The sequence below is a fragment of the Vulpes lagopus genome, chromosome 3 (assembly GCF_018345385.1).
Source record: "Vulpes lagopus strain Blue_001 chromosome 3, ASM1834538v1, whole genome shotgun sequence".
NCBI classification, from domain to species: domain Eukaryota; kingdom Metazoa; phylum Chordata; class Mammalia; order Carnivora; family Canidae; genus Vulpes; species Vulpes lagopus.
In genome coordinates this window covers 1,041,474-1,058,868 of record NC_054826.1, presented here as the reverse complement: position 1 = coordinate 1,058,868, position 17,395 = coordinate 1,041,474, and the positions used below count along the sequence as shown (strand labels likewise).

Below are 17,395 nucleotides of genomic sequence, written 5' to 3'. Positions count from 1 at the left end.
TGCTTTTCTCACGCCTTAACCATACGGGCGTTGGCCGATTTCTCTAGAGATTATCCTCGAGGTGAGTCACCGGAGGGGTTGCTGCCCTCAAAGCCCAGGGCCTAGACGGGAGGGACTGGGTCTCGCCACCGGGCCTTCCCTCAGAGCCGTCCCTGAGATGGGCTCTCCCTGCAGACCGACCCTCTGGGCCTCCGCACGCCGGAGAAGACGACCCACTGCCCTCCTCGCCTTTGACCTTGTGAAGTTCAAGCTCTTTTGGAGAAACGTGGATACAGTCAGCGGAGCAAAGACCAAACCGCGCACATTGTCGACTTCCATCGTCTGCAGAGAAAACGTGGTCCCCTCCGCCGTGTCTCTCTCAGCTGGCGGCACGTGAGCCAGAGGGAACCAGTCGTCTCCGGAACCGAGGTTGTCCGAGTGTTGACCATGTAGCTATAAGCCTAGAGAGCAGGACAGACGTGTTAGGAAGCACAGGGCCCGCCGACTCTTCTCGAACAGCCCGTGATCAAAGATGCTTGTTAACATCCCGAAAAATGTCTTTAAAAATATCGAGAGAAGAGCAGTATCTCGGGACATGCGGTCATTAGGCCACGTGCAGAGTTCGGGGCCCATCGGTAAAGCTGCCTTGGAACCCAGACACGAGTAGTTACAGCCTCGTCGCTGAGACACCGGAGTGTTCATAGCCTAAAACATTTGCCGTCTGGCCCTTTCCAGAAAAGGTTTGTGGAGCCCAGAATATAGCATGTTTCCCTGCTCTCCAGCTGCTGGAGGGAGACAGGGAGATGAGCGATTCAAGTGGAAAATGGAAGGTTCCAGGAGACAAACGTATGTGAGAGCAGGCGGGAGCCTGGTTAGCGTCCTTGGGGGCAGCAGCATCTGTGGGGAGGGAGAAATCTTGAGCTAAATTTTGAAGAGCGTGAAAGGGGCCAAAGAGAGAGCGTGAAAGGGGCCGCCCAAGCCCGTCAGCAACGAGATCGTGTATTTCTGAGGACTCACGTAATTCGGCGTGACGAGAGCAAGAGATGCTCGCTGGGGAGCCACAGCGGGGATAGGGGCTGACCGTGTAGAGGGGCCTGTGGGCGGGGCACGGGTGGGGACCCCGGGAGGGCGGCCGCTGCGGGTGGCCGGTCAGCCTGGTACTGAAGAAAGAGCGTTGGCAGCGGGGGCTTGAAGGAGCGGGGGCGCGGGCGCAGAGGGCGTGTGCGAGGCCGAGGGGTGGCCATCCGGGCAGTCCGGGCCCTGCCTTAGGGGGACCAGGCAGCCGCTGGGCCCAGGGCGCTGATCCCGGGTGGGCAGTGGGAGCCACGGAGGCAGAGTGGGATGGGGGGCACCGGACGGGAGCGCGGGAGGCCCACGGGCAGCTGGGGGGGCGGCAGGTCTGTGGGAACATCTTCGCCGAACATCTGTGGGGCCCAGGGGTGCGGCCGGGGGGCTCTGTGCAGGGTCTGCAGCTCCGCACCGGCTCGGAGCTCGAGAGTCTGTCGGGTGGGGCGGGGTGTGCAGGGCGCCGCGACCAGGCGAGGCCAGGGGGACCCGGCAGCCAGCGGAGGAGGGTGACGGAACAGGACCCTGCGGGCCGGGCTGCGGGAAGGCGGGCTGGGGACACCAGGGGGGGCACCAGGGCGCCCAAGGCAGAAGCTGACGCTGGGCATGGAGCCGGGCGGGTGCCTGTTCTAATGGTAGAGCCGCGCTTAGTGGCCCGGGAAGACACCCCGGGAGAAGTGAGGGACCAGGCCCCGGACGGCGGCTGGGTGCCCGTGGGAGCCGAGCTGGGCTGCGGCGAGGGGTGGCCCACGACCTCCGGGCTGCGGGCCCAGGCACCGTGGGGGAGCGAGGGGCCCTGACGTGCAGCGGGCTGTGGGGGGTCAACCGAGCGCTGGCACAGCTGGCACCCAGGCTGGAGCGGGGGGCCCAGGGACCCACCTCTGCCTCCAGCACCCCGAGAGCCACCGCAGGGTGGGGTGTGCGTCCTGGGCTCTGGGGAGTGAAGGGGAGGTGCGGGGGGCTGAGCCTGTGACAGTGGGTGAGGAGCCCGGATGGGGTGCTTGTCCCCAGGGCAAGAGCACCGGGGGCCGGAGGCAGCGGAGGCCGGGGTGCACAGCAGGTTACGGGGGGGGGGCCCGTCCGCACCGGCCTGCAGCCGTGTGTGCCTCGCGGGAGCCGGGGACAGTCACTGGTGATGGCCGAGAGTGGCGGGGCGGGAAGGGGCATCTGTAGGGCTGCACCACGTACCATCTGTGCGACTTCACTCCTCCCTCCGTGCGCCACTACTGCTTCCTGGAAGACGGGCCCCGCACACCGAGCAGCCCAGACAGGTCGGAGCGTGTCCCCGGCCACCTGGACAGCGGCTTCGTCCCGAGGCCACCGCGCTCGCAATGGGAAGTTTCCTGAGGGCAGAGATCGCAGTAGGTTGCGTGGCAGTGGGAACCCTGGCGCGAAGACGCAGCCCCTTAACCTAGAATCCGGGGGATTATTCTTCCAAACCGGCTCCTGCCTCTTTGGGGCAATCTCCTGGCTTTGAACTATTTTGCAGCCAAGAACTTTATTTACTGAAGAGAATGTGAGCACGACCCCTCTGCTAGATGATGCTTCACTGCACAACACAGAGGCCTGGGGGTGTGGGGGGACCGGCAGGGAGCAGGACACGAACTCAGGGCACGAGGAAGCACAGATATGAGCACAGAACTGAAGCCTGTACGTGTTTTCAGCTGCTTCCAAATACATAGAAATAAGGTTTTAAAGACCATACCTGCAGTGCTATCTCAGGTTATGTTTTCTAATCCAGGTATTATTCAAAGCAATTTTCTTCAAATTCCCCATTTAATCCTCCCCACACTCGACGAGGCGTAGGTACTGTTGCTCTTCTAATCTCAGAAACGACAACACCTAAGGCTCCAGTAAGTAGTCCCCCCCCCCCCCCAAGGTCACACAGATTGGAAGAGGGACCTGAGACTGGAATTCAGACCTTGTGGCTCCAGAGTCTGTGTCCGAATATTTACGTGATTCAGTTAATCTATTTATTATTTAGCAAATGCCCCTCCTTATACGCTGAGCTCGAATGATTCATTTACAGGATGATGTTTGTTCATGAGGCAAAACCATGCTAGTTGCAGTCTCAAACATCTAGGGCGTAACGATGGAAATGAAGGTTTTTGAGGTATGGGGGAGCTGATTTTAGATCAGAAATAGAGGGAAAAGTGTCCCCCCCCCAATCCAAAGCAATGTAGCCATTTTGTGAAGTCTTTGCTCACTTCTCTAAGCCAACAGAGCCTGTAGAACATGCTGAAACATTAGTAGAGGACGGGCAACGTCTAACACAGCGTCCCAAGACCAATCTCTTTCCAATGATGTGAGTGAAACAATTTTCTAATAAGAATTTGTATGTAAAGAATCGCATCTAAACCTTGAATTTTTTTGCTGGATCACAGTATAGAATATTAAGGAAACTGAAGGTCTGAGCATTTTAATATTCAGGTTAAAAAATTCCATTAGTATTTTCAATTAAAAAAAATCTTACTGATGTCGTGTGAGTGAAATCAAAGAGTTAGAATTCTTTTTTTAAAATTTTTTTTTAAATTTATGATAGTCATACAGAGAGAAAGAGAGAGAGAGAGGCAGAGGGAGAAGCAGGCTCCATGCAGGGAGCCCGACGTGGGATTTGATCCCGGGTCTCCAGGATCGCGCCCTGAACCAAAGGCAGGCGCTAAACCGCTGCACCACCCAGGGATCCCAAAGAGTTAGAAATCTTATTTACGTTTAGGTGGTTGCTTTTGTGTGGAATTTCCACCCACCGCCTATACAATTTAAGAGAAATGAGAAACAAAGCCAACAAAGATGCAGTAGCCTATTACAGATGCAAAGATGAACGGGTTTTAATTAGATATTTCAGTTTAGATCTTTTTAAGTATCATTCTCACCCTGAAAAAAATAGAACAACCAATACACGTTTGCTTTACTCTAGAGATTAATAAAATGGTGTTCTGTGAGTTTGCCGTAGACTGTTCGTCCATTGGAAAAGGAGGAAAATTAGTTGTGCTTGTTTCTGCCCGCCGCTAGGAAGAGCCCACTGACACTTTCCTTCTAAGAACCGTGTCTGGTCTGGAGATTTGTTGAGCTTCTACTCTGAAGCGTCAAAGTAGGCATAGGGCTCCTGTCCTCAGGGAGCACACAGCTGATTGAGGTCACGGGCATACACACAAATTATTCCACAACGGGTAACGAGTAGAACAATGCAGGTAATTCCTATGTGGTGGTAGAAGGCGGGAGGGAAGGACTAATTTTGAATGGGTCAGAGAAGAAATCACGAGAGAATGTGGGTCTTGAAGCACGTTTTATAATAGTTCATTGTGAAAATGTAGGAGCGATCATTCCAGAGAAGTCTGTCTTACGGCTGCTGAGAAGATAGAATTAGCAGAATTTTGTGCGAGAGGATAGAGGAGTCTAGGTGATTCCAAGGTTTTAGCTTAATTGACTTGGAACATGGTCATTAACTGCAACGGGGATGGTAGGTCAAGAAGCAAATTCAACCTATGTCGGGACCTTTCAGAAAAGAGTATGCTTCCCTCCCTGCCAATTAGTAAGCTATCACGCTCCTTATTAAAATTTGGCTCTGCCGTCTTGTTCCATCGCCAGGCAGTGATGTCATCAACATTGAAGATCCAGCACCGATGTGCTCTTGGCATCCAGGCTGATGGCTGCAGACTTCCCTGAGCAGGCAGGAGGACAGAGAGAGTGGCAGGGTCACAGGACAGACACCGTGAATTTTTGCCTGTGTGCTCTCAGAGAAAGGATCACTTAGGGTCTTCACTATGATGATGATCTTTTGGCCGAGGGTACTGTTATGTCCTCTACCGTGGGGCTGGGAGGATCAGGTCATCAGTACTGGGAAATCACCCAGCCTCTAGCTGCAAGGGTTTTCATGCTGTGGGAAGTTTGTGAATAATTCTTCTTATTACATTTCTTGAACAGAAGATTTTATTACCAGTAGTTTGAGTGTTTGAGCCTCTGAACTTTTTGCCATCATGATCAACCTGCCATTCTCGAGTTGAATCTGTGAATTAATACATACATACATATATATGTATATATATGTATATAATTTATATTCAACAATGAAAAAATCAACTCATCTTTTATAGATGAAAGTGCATTTTTATGTGGGATATTTCTTTACATTATTTGTTCTGATATGAACAGCACTGGAAATACATTTTCACAAAAATCCCCATATAATCAGGACATTGTAGTTCCCAAAGACCTGGCTTTTAAGATACCAATTTATGATGGCTTTGTTTTGTGAATCTAGTAACTTCAGCATATATATATATGGGGCGAAGAGCTAAAATTCTTTACAAGGGCTTATTTTCAGTCCCAGTTAACTGCAGCTGATTCCTCCGTGGTCTTGTTGGCCTGGTCATCAAATATGTGCCTATCTCTCTCCCTGTCTCTCTCTCTCTCTCTTTCTCTATCTTTCAGTTTTCATCTCTGTAAGTTTTATATTTTTGAATTTTTGTTTTTTTCTTTAAGCTCCATACATGTTCAGTTCAACAAAAAGTATTCAGTAGACAAAGAAGGATTCACCCATGTTTATTTCTTCCGGATTCATATTAACACGATTGAACAATGAGGGAGTGACTTTTAAACTATTTACCTCTACCGTCACATCCAAGTTTCCATAACTGTTGGGCATTTAAATTGGGTGTCAATCGGGAAAATACTCCAGGAAGATTAATATATTTTAAGACACTCTAGCAAAGATCATGCAACAAGGGGTCTCTTGGACCCCAGTCTTAATTATAAATGTTTCTTGAGAAGCCATGCTCTGGTCTTCAGCTAATAGAAATTAAGGAGCCAAAGTTGGGTCCACTTTATGAGATTGACTCTAAATTGTTCTTAAGAGGGATTAAATGGGACCCAAAGTCTCCAAAGTATGATGATTCCTCAGAATGAGATTGGTTATGTTTTATAGAATATGTGTAGATTTCACTGAGCAAGGTGGGGAGAGAGGGAGAGAGACAGAAATCTTAGCAATGGACGGTGGTGAAATTTAATCTAGAAATCTCGGACATCTTCACAGTCAAGAGCCATTTCTGGCCAGATATCTGCTGTGTGTTGCAAGTTCTTTAGCGCTCTCAAAGGTCGTTTTGATTGAACAACACACAGGGCTTTAGCCTTTATTCCTTTGTGGACCTTGCACTTCTTGGGAAAGCTCAGGGTGGGTGCAGCTCCCCAGATGAGGCTATCACCACTTGTAGTGTTGCCTTCAACAACTTTCTTGTTGCAGGGGGTGAGAAGGAGGGGCTGTTTCATTGGCCGTCTTACAGATGTAACAGTGGCCTTTCCTTGGTGTTTCTTCTACTTTATATAAAGACATTAATCCTATCATGAGAGTCTCCCCCTCATGTCTTCAAATAGCCCGAATTATCCTCCCAAAGGTCCCGCCTCCAAATACCATCACATTAGGGATTAGGGCTTCAATGTATGAATTTTGGAGAGACAGTCAGTCCATGGCAAGGACTCTTTTAGTTGCTTTTAATTCTATGACTAAGAGAGACTGCCTTACAGTGAAATCTATCAAGAATAGGGCTGTAATACTCAAGGTTTATATGTAGACACATCTGAGCTCCAATCTCTTCTCTTATTCTCATATCTTCCTGATGTTGGACAGTTATTGAATCCCTGAGTCGCAATTTCCTCAACCATGAAATTGTTCAGTCATGGTATCTATTTGTAGAGTTGCTGTCAAGATTAAATGGAAATCTTGCACATAAAGCACCTAGTGCGGTGTTTGGCACAAAATAGATCCTTGATAAAAATTTAAGTTTTGAAAACAACCAAACCTATTATTTGAACAAGAGCTGATACTGGTAATACAAATAATTAAATGATTTGATCAGTAGTTCGGTTGTTAATATCAAAAATGCTTTAGTATTTGATTATATATTTTTCAAGCCTCTGTTAATTATAACACATCATTGGTTTGTGTTGAAATAAACACAAGTGGTGGTGGTGGTGGTGGTGTGTGGGGGGGGCACGCACTTGTGTGTGCATATGAGCATATGTACCTTGATAGCCTCCCCCATCATTTCTTTGGGTAATTAATTCATTTTCTACTACAATATGAGAATTTCAACCAATACAACACTCACAGATTTGGGATATATTTTGTCTATACATAAACACTGTGCTTTTATTCCAGTGAAACCAGAAACATTTAAACTTACGTTTTTTTAAGAAGCTTATTCCCTAACAAAAATGTTCCTTTGACATCAATAAGGGGATGCTCCAATTAGATGCTACTGAAAGGAAAATGATAGAGAAAGAACCAAACACACACACACACACACACACACACACACACACACACACACACACCTCTCAAAACTCCCAAGTTCCTATGAATCACACTTTGTTGACGTTCATGCTATTAATATAACAAGTATCCTAAAATATTTAATATTTACATTTTATAGACATTATCATTGCTTTTCCTTTTAGGTCTAGTGACTCAGATGCAAAAATAAATCTAAGCCTGTTCTTATGAGACCTGAAATGTCAAGGTGACAAATTCATTTTAAGACTTAACTTGAGATATTACTCAGCAAAGTGACTGGAGAAAGGGAGTTTCTCAGTTGTGAAACAAGAGGAAACAAGAGCATCAGTAAGAAAGTATGGCAGTATGATTTTTAATAGTTGGATTTTCAGCATATGAGCTAAAGTTGAATGAATCCTTACTCTTGGATTTCAGCACTTGTCCTATGTTCTCATTACCTCAAGTGAAAACGGCATTTGCTGTAATTCTAGAAGATTTAAAGAAGAAAGAGGAAAATGCACATTACAAAGGACAACCTTGGGAGTGGGGTGGCATTCCTCCTATTTCAGGAAAATTGAAGCTTCTAAAGGGCATGGAGTAATTCTTAGCGCTTATGGGAAATAAAACAAAATCTAAGCATCATTCATAACTTGAAATGCGATTAAGAAGCAGCACATGGAGCTGGAAATTCAAGAGGACTATGTCTTCACGAAAACTTCAAGTAGCTCCCTCTCTAAATTCAGTTCAGAATGTACCATAAAGACCTGTGGGATTTATTTCTGCACACTGGGTAGATTTATGTATTTAAAAAAGGGCTACCAGAAATGTATTCCCAGAAAGTGGCTTTAAGCTCTAGTAAATGATCTGATTTCTGGCCTCTCAAAGGAAATCAATAAAAAAAGAATAGGATCCTGCAAAATGAGTGGTTTCCTGGGGTGAAGCCATCCCGCATCACTGCACTTCTCCAGAATGAACCTGTTACAAGCTATAATGGTTATGTGATTAGTGTGAATGAATGTTTCTCACCACATAGATCCACTATTGACTTTTTAATTAATAATAATGTCTTGTGTTTATAGAGCTACCATCTTGAGGAAATTTGAGTGCTTTATAATTGATGAATTTCAATTTGTCTTCATACTATCCTACTGAAAGTATAGATTAGGTACTCTGATTGTGTTTTAATGAGGAAAAATAGAGCCAGAAAAGTTAAGTCATCTCCCACGGAGATTTCGGAAGGCTAATAATAGAATCATCAATTAATATCTGGTAGTCTTTACTTCTAATTCTGGATGTTTCCCAAAAATATCTATCAGTCGTGTCAGTTATTCCTTAGGAAAATGAATCGATCAAAACAATTATTTGCAATTGCTGCGATTAACAGAAGTTTACATTTCTTCTCATTATTTTGGTGGCATTCCATAATTATTATTTAGCTATTTTTGTTTATTAGACTGCATGCATGTTTTAGTGATCTATGTTCACATCCTTGGAATGTTCTTAAGTTATGTGTATCCGGAAGTTTATCTTTTAGTAAGAGATGATGTAAAACTTAAATTCTGGTATTTGGTAGTTGTGATTTTTTAAAAACTGGGTATCTCCATCACCGACCTCTCATTGTTTTAGCTGACAAAAAAAATTGAAGTAATCCACCCCCGCAACACCATGTTCAAAACACTTATTGTACCTAAGGGAAAGTTACTATCATGCTTTCAATCACCCATTCACCCAGCCTTAAAAATATAAGACTCTGATTCTTACTGCTTCTTGCATTACTGTTCTATCAATTTTTAAAAATCTGACATTGTGTTACTCTCTTCTTCTATAGTCTCCTTACTATTTCTACTTTGCTCCCCACAAGCAATGTGCTAACCTCCCTATTTGTCTCCACAACTTTAGTTGTCTATGCCTCAATACATCTGAGATAAATTTTCCTGATAAATTCTCTATAATTGTTGAAAGTATGAATTATTCAGGCACAAGGAAGTAAGCAGAGTATGTTGAACAGCCACATCTCCACCACCCAGCATAAAAAAATGTGACATTAGAGATACAGTCGAAAGGCCTATTTGAAGCCTCTCCTGGACCTGTTTCTTTGCTCCCCACTATCGTGTCTTTCATGGTTATTATTTTTATGCATGTTTTTATATGATTTACATACATATCTGAATATATAAAAATGTGTAGCATATTTTTACCGGAGTCATTTATTTCTGACACTTGCACTTTTTTCTTCACGTGACTTTGTGATTTCTGCTCTTGTAAGATTTCTCCATGTTAGTGTGAGTGACTTTGTTCTCTTAGGTTGCGTTGCTGTGTCCATTCATCCACACAATGCAGTTTATTCCTTCTTCTCCGAATGCACTTGGGTATTGTTTGGGATTTTCCCCATCAAATACGAACAATTACATAATAAACATCTTTTTAAAAGATTATATCTTTTAGAAAGAAAAAAAGAGAAAAGGAAGGTAGGGGCAGAGGGAGAGGGTGACAGAGAATCTCAAGCGTCCCCCACCCCACCTCTGAGCGTGGAGCCTCATGCAGAGCTCAATCTCACGACCCTGAGATCATGACCTGAGCTGAAACAAGAGTTGGGCACCCAACGGACTGCACCACCCAAGCGCCCCTACATAATAAACATTTTTGTACACGACTCCTTGTTCACATTTGTGAGTTTCTCTAAGCCATTACTCAAGGTCTAAATAGTGGGAGGTAGGATCTGCTCACTTTCCATTTTATCATTAAACAGTGCTTGTGGCCGACTGACATATTGTACTTGCATGCCATTTTCCATCTGAGAAAAGGCTCTTCATTGATCTCTCTATCAATTTTCTTTTTTTTATAAGATTTTATTTATTCATGAGAGACACAGAGAGAGAGGCAGAGACACAGGCAGAGAGAGAAGCAGGCTCCCTGCAGGGAGCCTGATGCAGGGCTAAATCCCAGGACCCTAGGATCATGACCTGAGCCAAAGGCAGACGCTCAACTGCTGAGCCACCCAGGTACCCCTGTCTACCAAATTTCAATGGCATTTCAGCTCCTGAAGGAGAAGAGCTCCTTCTCACATCTCAATCTGGAGGGACCTCCCCAAGGAATTCCTTCTTGTGAGGCGTCACCAATTCAAAAGCTCTTGGGCCACATGCTCAAATATGAATGTATGAAAAACGCATGGTGTGGTGAGATCTGGGTTGGATGGTAGAGATGGAGCCATGTGTCATCGTGCCGCATCCTACTTACAGGCTGCCAGCTAATGGTCCCAGGGGTTCTTGCGTTACCTTGCTTATTTTCCTGAGAGTCTGTCTCAGAAATGTGTAATCATCCAACCTACTGTATCAGCAAAGATCAAGCACTCTGGTGCCAGGCTACCTGGGTTGGAATCCCTCCTCCACTGTCACTAGTTGTCTGCTCCTGAGCTCATTCCTTGTTTCTAAATGGGAGGGACGTGCTCAAACTTATTTCGTAAGGCTGCGGTGAAAACTGAACGAGGTCATATACATGAAACACTCAAGTAGGTGCTAAATACATTTTTGTTGAACTGTTGAAGAGATAAAAATAAGAAAAAGTTGTAGCATACCTCCTGCGTGTCAGACACTTTGAAGAACTGGGAAGATGGTAGTGACTTTAATATGTCTCTTTCCCAATTAACTACCAGTTGAGACTAAGCCGCCAACATATTGCTTGGCCCACAGTAGGCCCTCAATTAGATGGTGAATGAATCAATAAACCTAATGATTCTCTTAAGGCAATGTAAGTGCCCGATGTATGTCCTCCACCATGATGGAGCAAGTTAATTTGTCCTTGAGAATCTTGCTCTGTGCATGTCAATGTATTCTCATTCTTTGGATGTTGATTATTCCTGTATAATCTGGAAAGTTAGCCATAATATTTGAGAAGTCAGGATACCATATTTTTTGATGATAATGAGTAACTGAGAATTGACTATTTCTTTAATCACTTACTTGTATACAGAATAATATTCTTCACTTTATTGATTATGATCAGCCCCCCCCCCTTTTTTTTCCCCTTGAATTTTAGGTCTCATTGTCCACGAAGGAGCTGCAGTTTACAGAGTATTTAAGCGCTGGCGAGCTGTTAACTTACACTGGGATGTATTAAATTATGATAAAGCCACAGACATCGAAGAAAGTAGCCGGGGAGAGTCTTCCACAAGCAGGACTTTATGGTTGCCATTGACGGCTCTACGGAACAGGAACTTGGTCCACCCAACCCAGTTGACCTCCCCGAGGTTTCAGTGTGGCTATGTGTTATTGCATCTGTTCAATCGGATGAGGCCCCGTGAAGATTTGTCAGAAGATAATAGCTCAGGGGAGGTTGTGATGAGAGTGACTTCTGTGTGACAAAAGTGTAAGGCGGCTTGGTGTAGACCACCCTGCACATGTTGGAATGTAATTGCAATGAATGGCGAAACCATAGCACTTCTAAAAACATACATCTATGAACTTTTTAAAATTTATGCTTTTTATATGAACATTTGAATTGCAAATACATTTTTCTGAAAAAAAAAGTTCTCTGGTTCTTTGTTTTCTGATTTATCACATCTTTTATAAGTTGGTACTTGAAATCATTTTACGTATAATTTAACTCTCTACTTGGTTAAAAGAATGATGAAAGTTATCCTTAAGGCTGAAACTATTTTTTCTTGCTTGTTTTAAATATATTTTTATCAAACTTTTTGCTCCATGTGTAGTTTTTTAGGCATGCTACGAATGGGAAAGAGTATAGAACTCTGTGGGGAGATGCCAAAGTGCCAATTGGCGACATGATGTTGCGTATTGGTCCTCCATGTGCCTCATGCTTATTGGCAAATGTGAGCAGGACTTTTTTGCTGAGATGAAATAATCTGTCACCAGGAATGCAAGTTCTAGGAATGTTGGCTTGTTTTCTAGCTTCTGAAACAGTACAGAGAGCTTATAAAAACTTAAAGATGAGTGGGAAAAAATAGTTTTACTCCAGTATGACATATTGTATTACATACAAGTAGATGGGGCATTCTGCATACTTCTAACCCTAAAAACCCCCCAAAACATTGCATCATTGCTCGCGTATGATAATAATACTGCCTCACATTTGCATAACCCTCTTACAGACCTATCGCAGTCATTTGGGTTAATTATTAGTGTCTTGATTTCTGTGAGCCCTATCTTAATTAGATTTTCTTTTTGTAAAAGCTTATATACCTACTTAATCATTTAAACACTGATCCTATTACTTGGCTTAATGAAGTCCAGGGAAATATATTCACCAGCAGGGAGAAATGTTTTTCTTTCACTAGATAAGTATTTTTTTTTAAAAGAAAAGAGGAAAAGAAAAATGAGACTATTGATTCCCCAGGAACAGTTTGCTAACTAGTGGCACCTGGAGATTTTCCACCTTTTAATCCTCCTAATGGAGGGAAATGGCACAGTTTAATGAGCAATGACAGAGTAAATGAAGAGGCAGGCAGTCGTGCTTTCCTTAGAAACATGAGTTGAACATGTAAGGCATTTGAAGTAATTGATGATTAGATTTTAAAGCATATGAAATGAAATGCTTTACATTCTATTTTCTAAAAATGACCTCCAAGTGATTAATAATAGAGTAGTTAATGTGACTAGGTAACACTGTGATTCCCACATAGCAAATCCCACCAGTACTTGAAATAATAGTTTCCCCAGTTAAACAGCTGTCACAAATGAGTTAAGGATGTGATCATTTGCGGAAATGGGAAGGAGTCGGGAAGTCACGAAAGGAGGAAAGCAACTAGAGTTTTAGGGGCAGATGAGGAAAGCGAGAGTGTTATTACACATGCTCATTCAGTATGTCATTTGTTTTTTTGGGGGGAGGGGTTTCAATATTTATTTTAGGGAGAGACACAGCTTGCAAATAGCGGAGAGGCAGGGAATCTTCAAGGAGACTCCTCACTGAGCATGGAACCCAACAGAACCCAACACAGGGCTCTAGCCCATGAGGTCATGGCCTGAATCAAAACCTGGAGCCAGATGCTTAACCCACTGAGCCACCCAGGCACCCTTATATGTTGTTTGTTTTAATCTCATATTACATGAGACAATCCTGGGTGAGGCACTGGGAGGTAGCCGTCGGTGCTATAAATCTGCTCTCTCAGAATCCTGCCCCTGGTATCGGAGCAGATCACGTAACAAAGACACCAGGAATGACAACCTGCTGTCAAAGAAATAATCCACTATTTGTATCTCATAAGTGTTGATGTTTGTCCTAGACTGTTCAATAGCCAAGAGAGCCATCAGCAACAGCACCATTAACGGAGAATAATTGTGGGTGCTATTTAGAGCATCTCATTAAAACTACTGGATAAAGGGCTTAGGTACAGACTAGACTATCACTGCTCTGCGTTTAGCAAGTCTGCCCTTTAAATCAGTGTACACCTTTGTTTTCATATCAACTCACTAGAAACAAAAAAGGGTAATGACAGGAAGGTGTGAGGTGTCAGGTGTGGTGCGTGAGGTGGAGACGTCTCCGTGTGAGTGGGCTAGTCAACCTGGAAGGAGTATGTGCTCCCAGGCTCCCCTGCTTCTCAGCCCCTTGCACCTTGGATGTACGTTTTGTCTACATGCACTATTTCCCCTCCTCACCTTCCTAGCCCCCACATCCTAACACACCCCCATACAGTCACATCCCCACATCCGACCCACTGAAGGTTGAAATAAGAATCTGGCAAAAATTTCTACTCAACAAAATGTACTCTCCACGAAATGATTACGTAGAGACTCAAACGGAGCACTCCAGGTGGGGAGGGGCATGTGTTTAAAGAATTGAATTCACTGCTTAAAAATAATTAAAATTTTAATATGCAATGTGGGATGTGATATAAACAATTAACTTTAAAATTTGTTGTAAATGCTGTAATTCAAACTCTGGCTGCCTGGAATATCAAAAACGCACACGGTAAGGAAATTAGTTGGAAATATTTTAATTGTTTTAAAAATATTTTTCCAATATTATAAGCACTTAGACCTGTTATGTCTCTTTTCAACCACTAATTTGGAGGACAGTCATGTACCAAGCACCTGCTGGGTGCCAGATACTGCAGGCCACAGGATGACCCACGTCCACAGGGAGACTATAGGGACGTGCTGCACCACAGCATATGTGTTGAGATACAGGTGAGCAGAAGACAGTGATAGGCCAGAGGAGCAATCAGAAATCCCTGGGTTGGCTAAGGAAGGCATCACTGAGGAGCTGGCATTACTTGGGTGTTGAAGCATGGGTAGAAGCTTGCCAGTCGGACAAAAGGAGAAGAACATTCTGGAACAGCTCCTTGGGGGTGAAAGAGAGGCATATTTCAGTAATGATGACAGATTCTACATTCGGGAGCAGAAGACACATGTGAAGATGTGATCCATCTCTATGGGGTTGACAAGGTAGCTGGGACTGAACTCCACAAGGAACCATCAGAAGATGGTGTTCGAGTTGCAGGGGGTAAGACTTTGCAAGGTCATTTTTGTTGGATGAATGTCCTGCAACCCAAACCTGTGGGCAACACTCTCTGTTCTCAAGATGGGGCTAAAATACGATGGATTATGGTCGTAATCCTCAAGAGAGTTTGGAGAAATCCTGCAAAATGAGATAGTAGGCAGCAATCACACACAGGTGCTACTGCTATAAATTAGACAATTCAGTAAAAATATTGGGGGCATTGAATGGGCTTCCCTCCCTCTCCCAGAAGACAGCAACACCCATAATTTTGAAGAGAAAAGTACGTTACAGACCTTGTGAAGTAGAAGAAAGTGTCTCCATTATTGAAAATAGTCCTAAACACTTCCCAGGATAAAGATCATCGTCTGGTTTTTCTTAAACATAACTAATTTTTTTTCTTCTATATGTCTCATTAACTAAAAAGATGCCAAAATAAAAAAAAAAAGCTCTCTGTGTTGATTCTGTTTCCATATGGGAAACTGCAATTCTTTTCCTTCTTGTTTTTTTCCCCACACTATTAACATAGCCCATTATTTCTGATGACGTGCTAATCAATCTTCCTTTATCTATGAAGTGAAACAGCAAAATTAATGTGTCTTTGTTAATCTAGAATTAAATCAGCTATCATATAACAATTGACATGCCATTTTAAACAGATGTCATAATTTGTCCATATTTTTCTTTGTAATTTACTTTTTTGACTTGCAAATATTAATGACAGTAGATTACAAATATCTGATACTTAAAATTTTTCCTTCCAAGTTCATCCTGTATCAAACTTCCATGACAAAGGTTTTTTTTAAATTTTCAATACACGTTTGTAAAAATGATCTAACATAAAAATAATTTGATATTCGGTATATTAAGGAATAATTGGTTTCAAACCTTAAGAAGATACTTGAGGCAGTTAGTTCAGTCCCATTAATCAGTTCAGAAAAAAATGTTCCCATCGTGTGTGTGTGTGTGTATGATACAGAACTGCAGCAGGTGCCAAAATTTATAGCAAAGCTCAAAATTCTAGGCCCTGGTAGAACCTAGAGATTAATTCATTATCTCATAAAGATGCCATTTTATACACAGTGGATTTATCTAGTAAATTAGCCAAAGACTTCAAAGTTATTTTAAGGGATTTTTCCCCCTAGGAAGTATAGATGTAGGACCCAGTGTTTTTTAAAAAGCACTTCATAAACTTTACCCCAAAACCTGTGTTATTTGTTATTTTCCACAACAAGTTAGTGGTCACTTAATTTTCTTGTTTTCATATTTCTGAGAAGTTTTTCTATATGTGACATGGCCTTTCAGGGGGAAAATTATCTTTTCTAATGCAGCAAGCAGAAAAAAAAGGTCTGCTCCAAGATGCATAGGGAATGGAGCCTAATGTTTGTAGGTGGATAATGGTGACCTAGGCGCTGTGGAGCTATCAGGCAGGATGCTCAACCAGCTGCTGGACCACAGAAGGGGCATCGGCTATGAGTGAGCGGGACCATGGGGGGAGACGGCTTATGGGGTGGCACCTCTAGCTCCTCATCGCAGATCCACTGGGGTGTTGGGAGCACAGGAGATCTGCCCAGAAGCTGCTATGATAACAAGGACGATGTGGATGGGGGCTGCAAATGCTCTACGGGACACACTTCCAATCATACTCTTGGGAACGTCAAGAGTTAATCAGAAGGAAGAGCCAAAGCATCGATCTAGAGACCAGGAGAAGGGAAAGTAACGCCATTTAACTACGCCCTGCACCATGCATTGTTTTGGGGGCCGCAGTTCTCGGGATGCTTCCTTCTCTACCCCCCCCCCCCACTCCTTACCCATTATTCCTGGCTTGGACGAGGCACAGTCATGATCACCGTGGGCCATTGTTAAAAGCACTGTGATCCCGGCACGTGGCGGGGCCCCCCGCTGCCCCAGCTGGGTATGTCACCAAGGCCTGGCTCCGCAGTGGGCTGGAGAGGCTGCCCCCGGGTTAGCCTTGGCTTCCTCGCAACAGCATCGCAAGAGCGTGGGGCGAGGCGGCAAGGCCTCGGAGGCCTTGACTTACAAGTGGTCTAACATCGACTCGGCTTGGTTTGCTTCACTGGTTAAAGCAGGTCACCAGGCAAGCTCAGACTTAAAAAGTGGGAAAATCAGATGCTGCCTCTTGACGAGAGGAGGGACAATGAATTTGGGGCCATGTTTAATGTACTGCATTTCATGAAGTTTCCATGGACTCTTGAAAAAATATGTGTTCTTAGTTGTGATATTCTAGAAATTTCTGTTATGACAAATGGGTCAATATTGTTCAAATTTATATCCTTATGTATTTTTAAAATCTACATGTTTTTTTTTAAATAGTAAATTTATTTTTTATTGGTGTTCAATTTGCCAACATCTAGAATAACACCCAGTGCTCATCCCGTCAAGTGCCCCCCTCAGTGCCCGTCACCCATTCACCCCCGCCCTGCACCCTCCTCCCCTTCCACCACCCCTAGTTCGTCTCCCAGAGTTAGGAGTCTTTACTTTCTGTCTCCCTTTCTGATATTTCCTACCCATTTCTTCTCCCTTCCTTTCTATTCCCTTTCACTATTATTTATATTCCCCAAATGAATGAGACCATATAATGTTTGTCCTTCTCCGATTGACTTATTTCAC

The 17,395-nt window shown here is 43.9% G+C and overlaps 1 protein-coding gene across 1 annotated transcript in view; it reads left to right on the top strand.

Annotated features, from left to right (window-relative positions):
• The window catches only part of MARCHF11 (membrane associated ring-CH-type finger 11), a 106,655-nt gene extending 94,808 nt beyond the window's left edge, over positions 1 to 11,847 (top strand). Inside the window, exon 6 of the mRNA XM_041747405.1 lies at positions 11,348 to 11,847. Coding sequence (XP_041603339.1) covers positions 11,348 to 11,670 — 323 coding nt within the window. The 3' untranslated portion in view covers positions 11,671 to 11,847. The remainder of the gene's footprint in view (positions 1 to 11,347) is intronic.
• Positions 11,848 to 17,395: the final 5,548 nt, after the last annotated feature.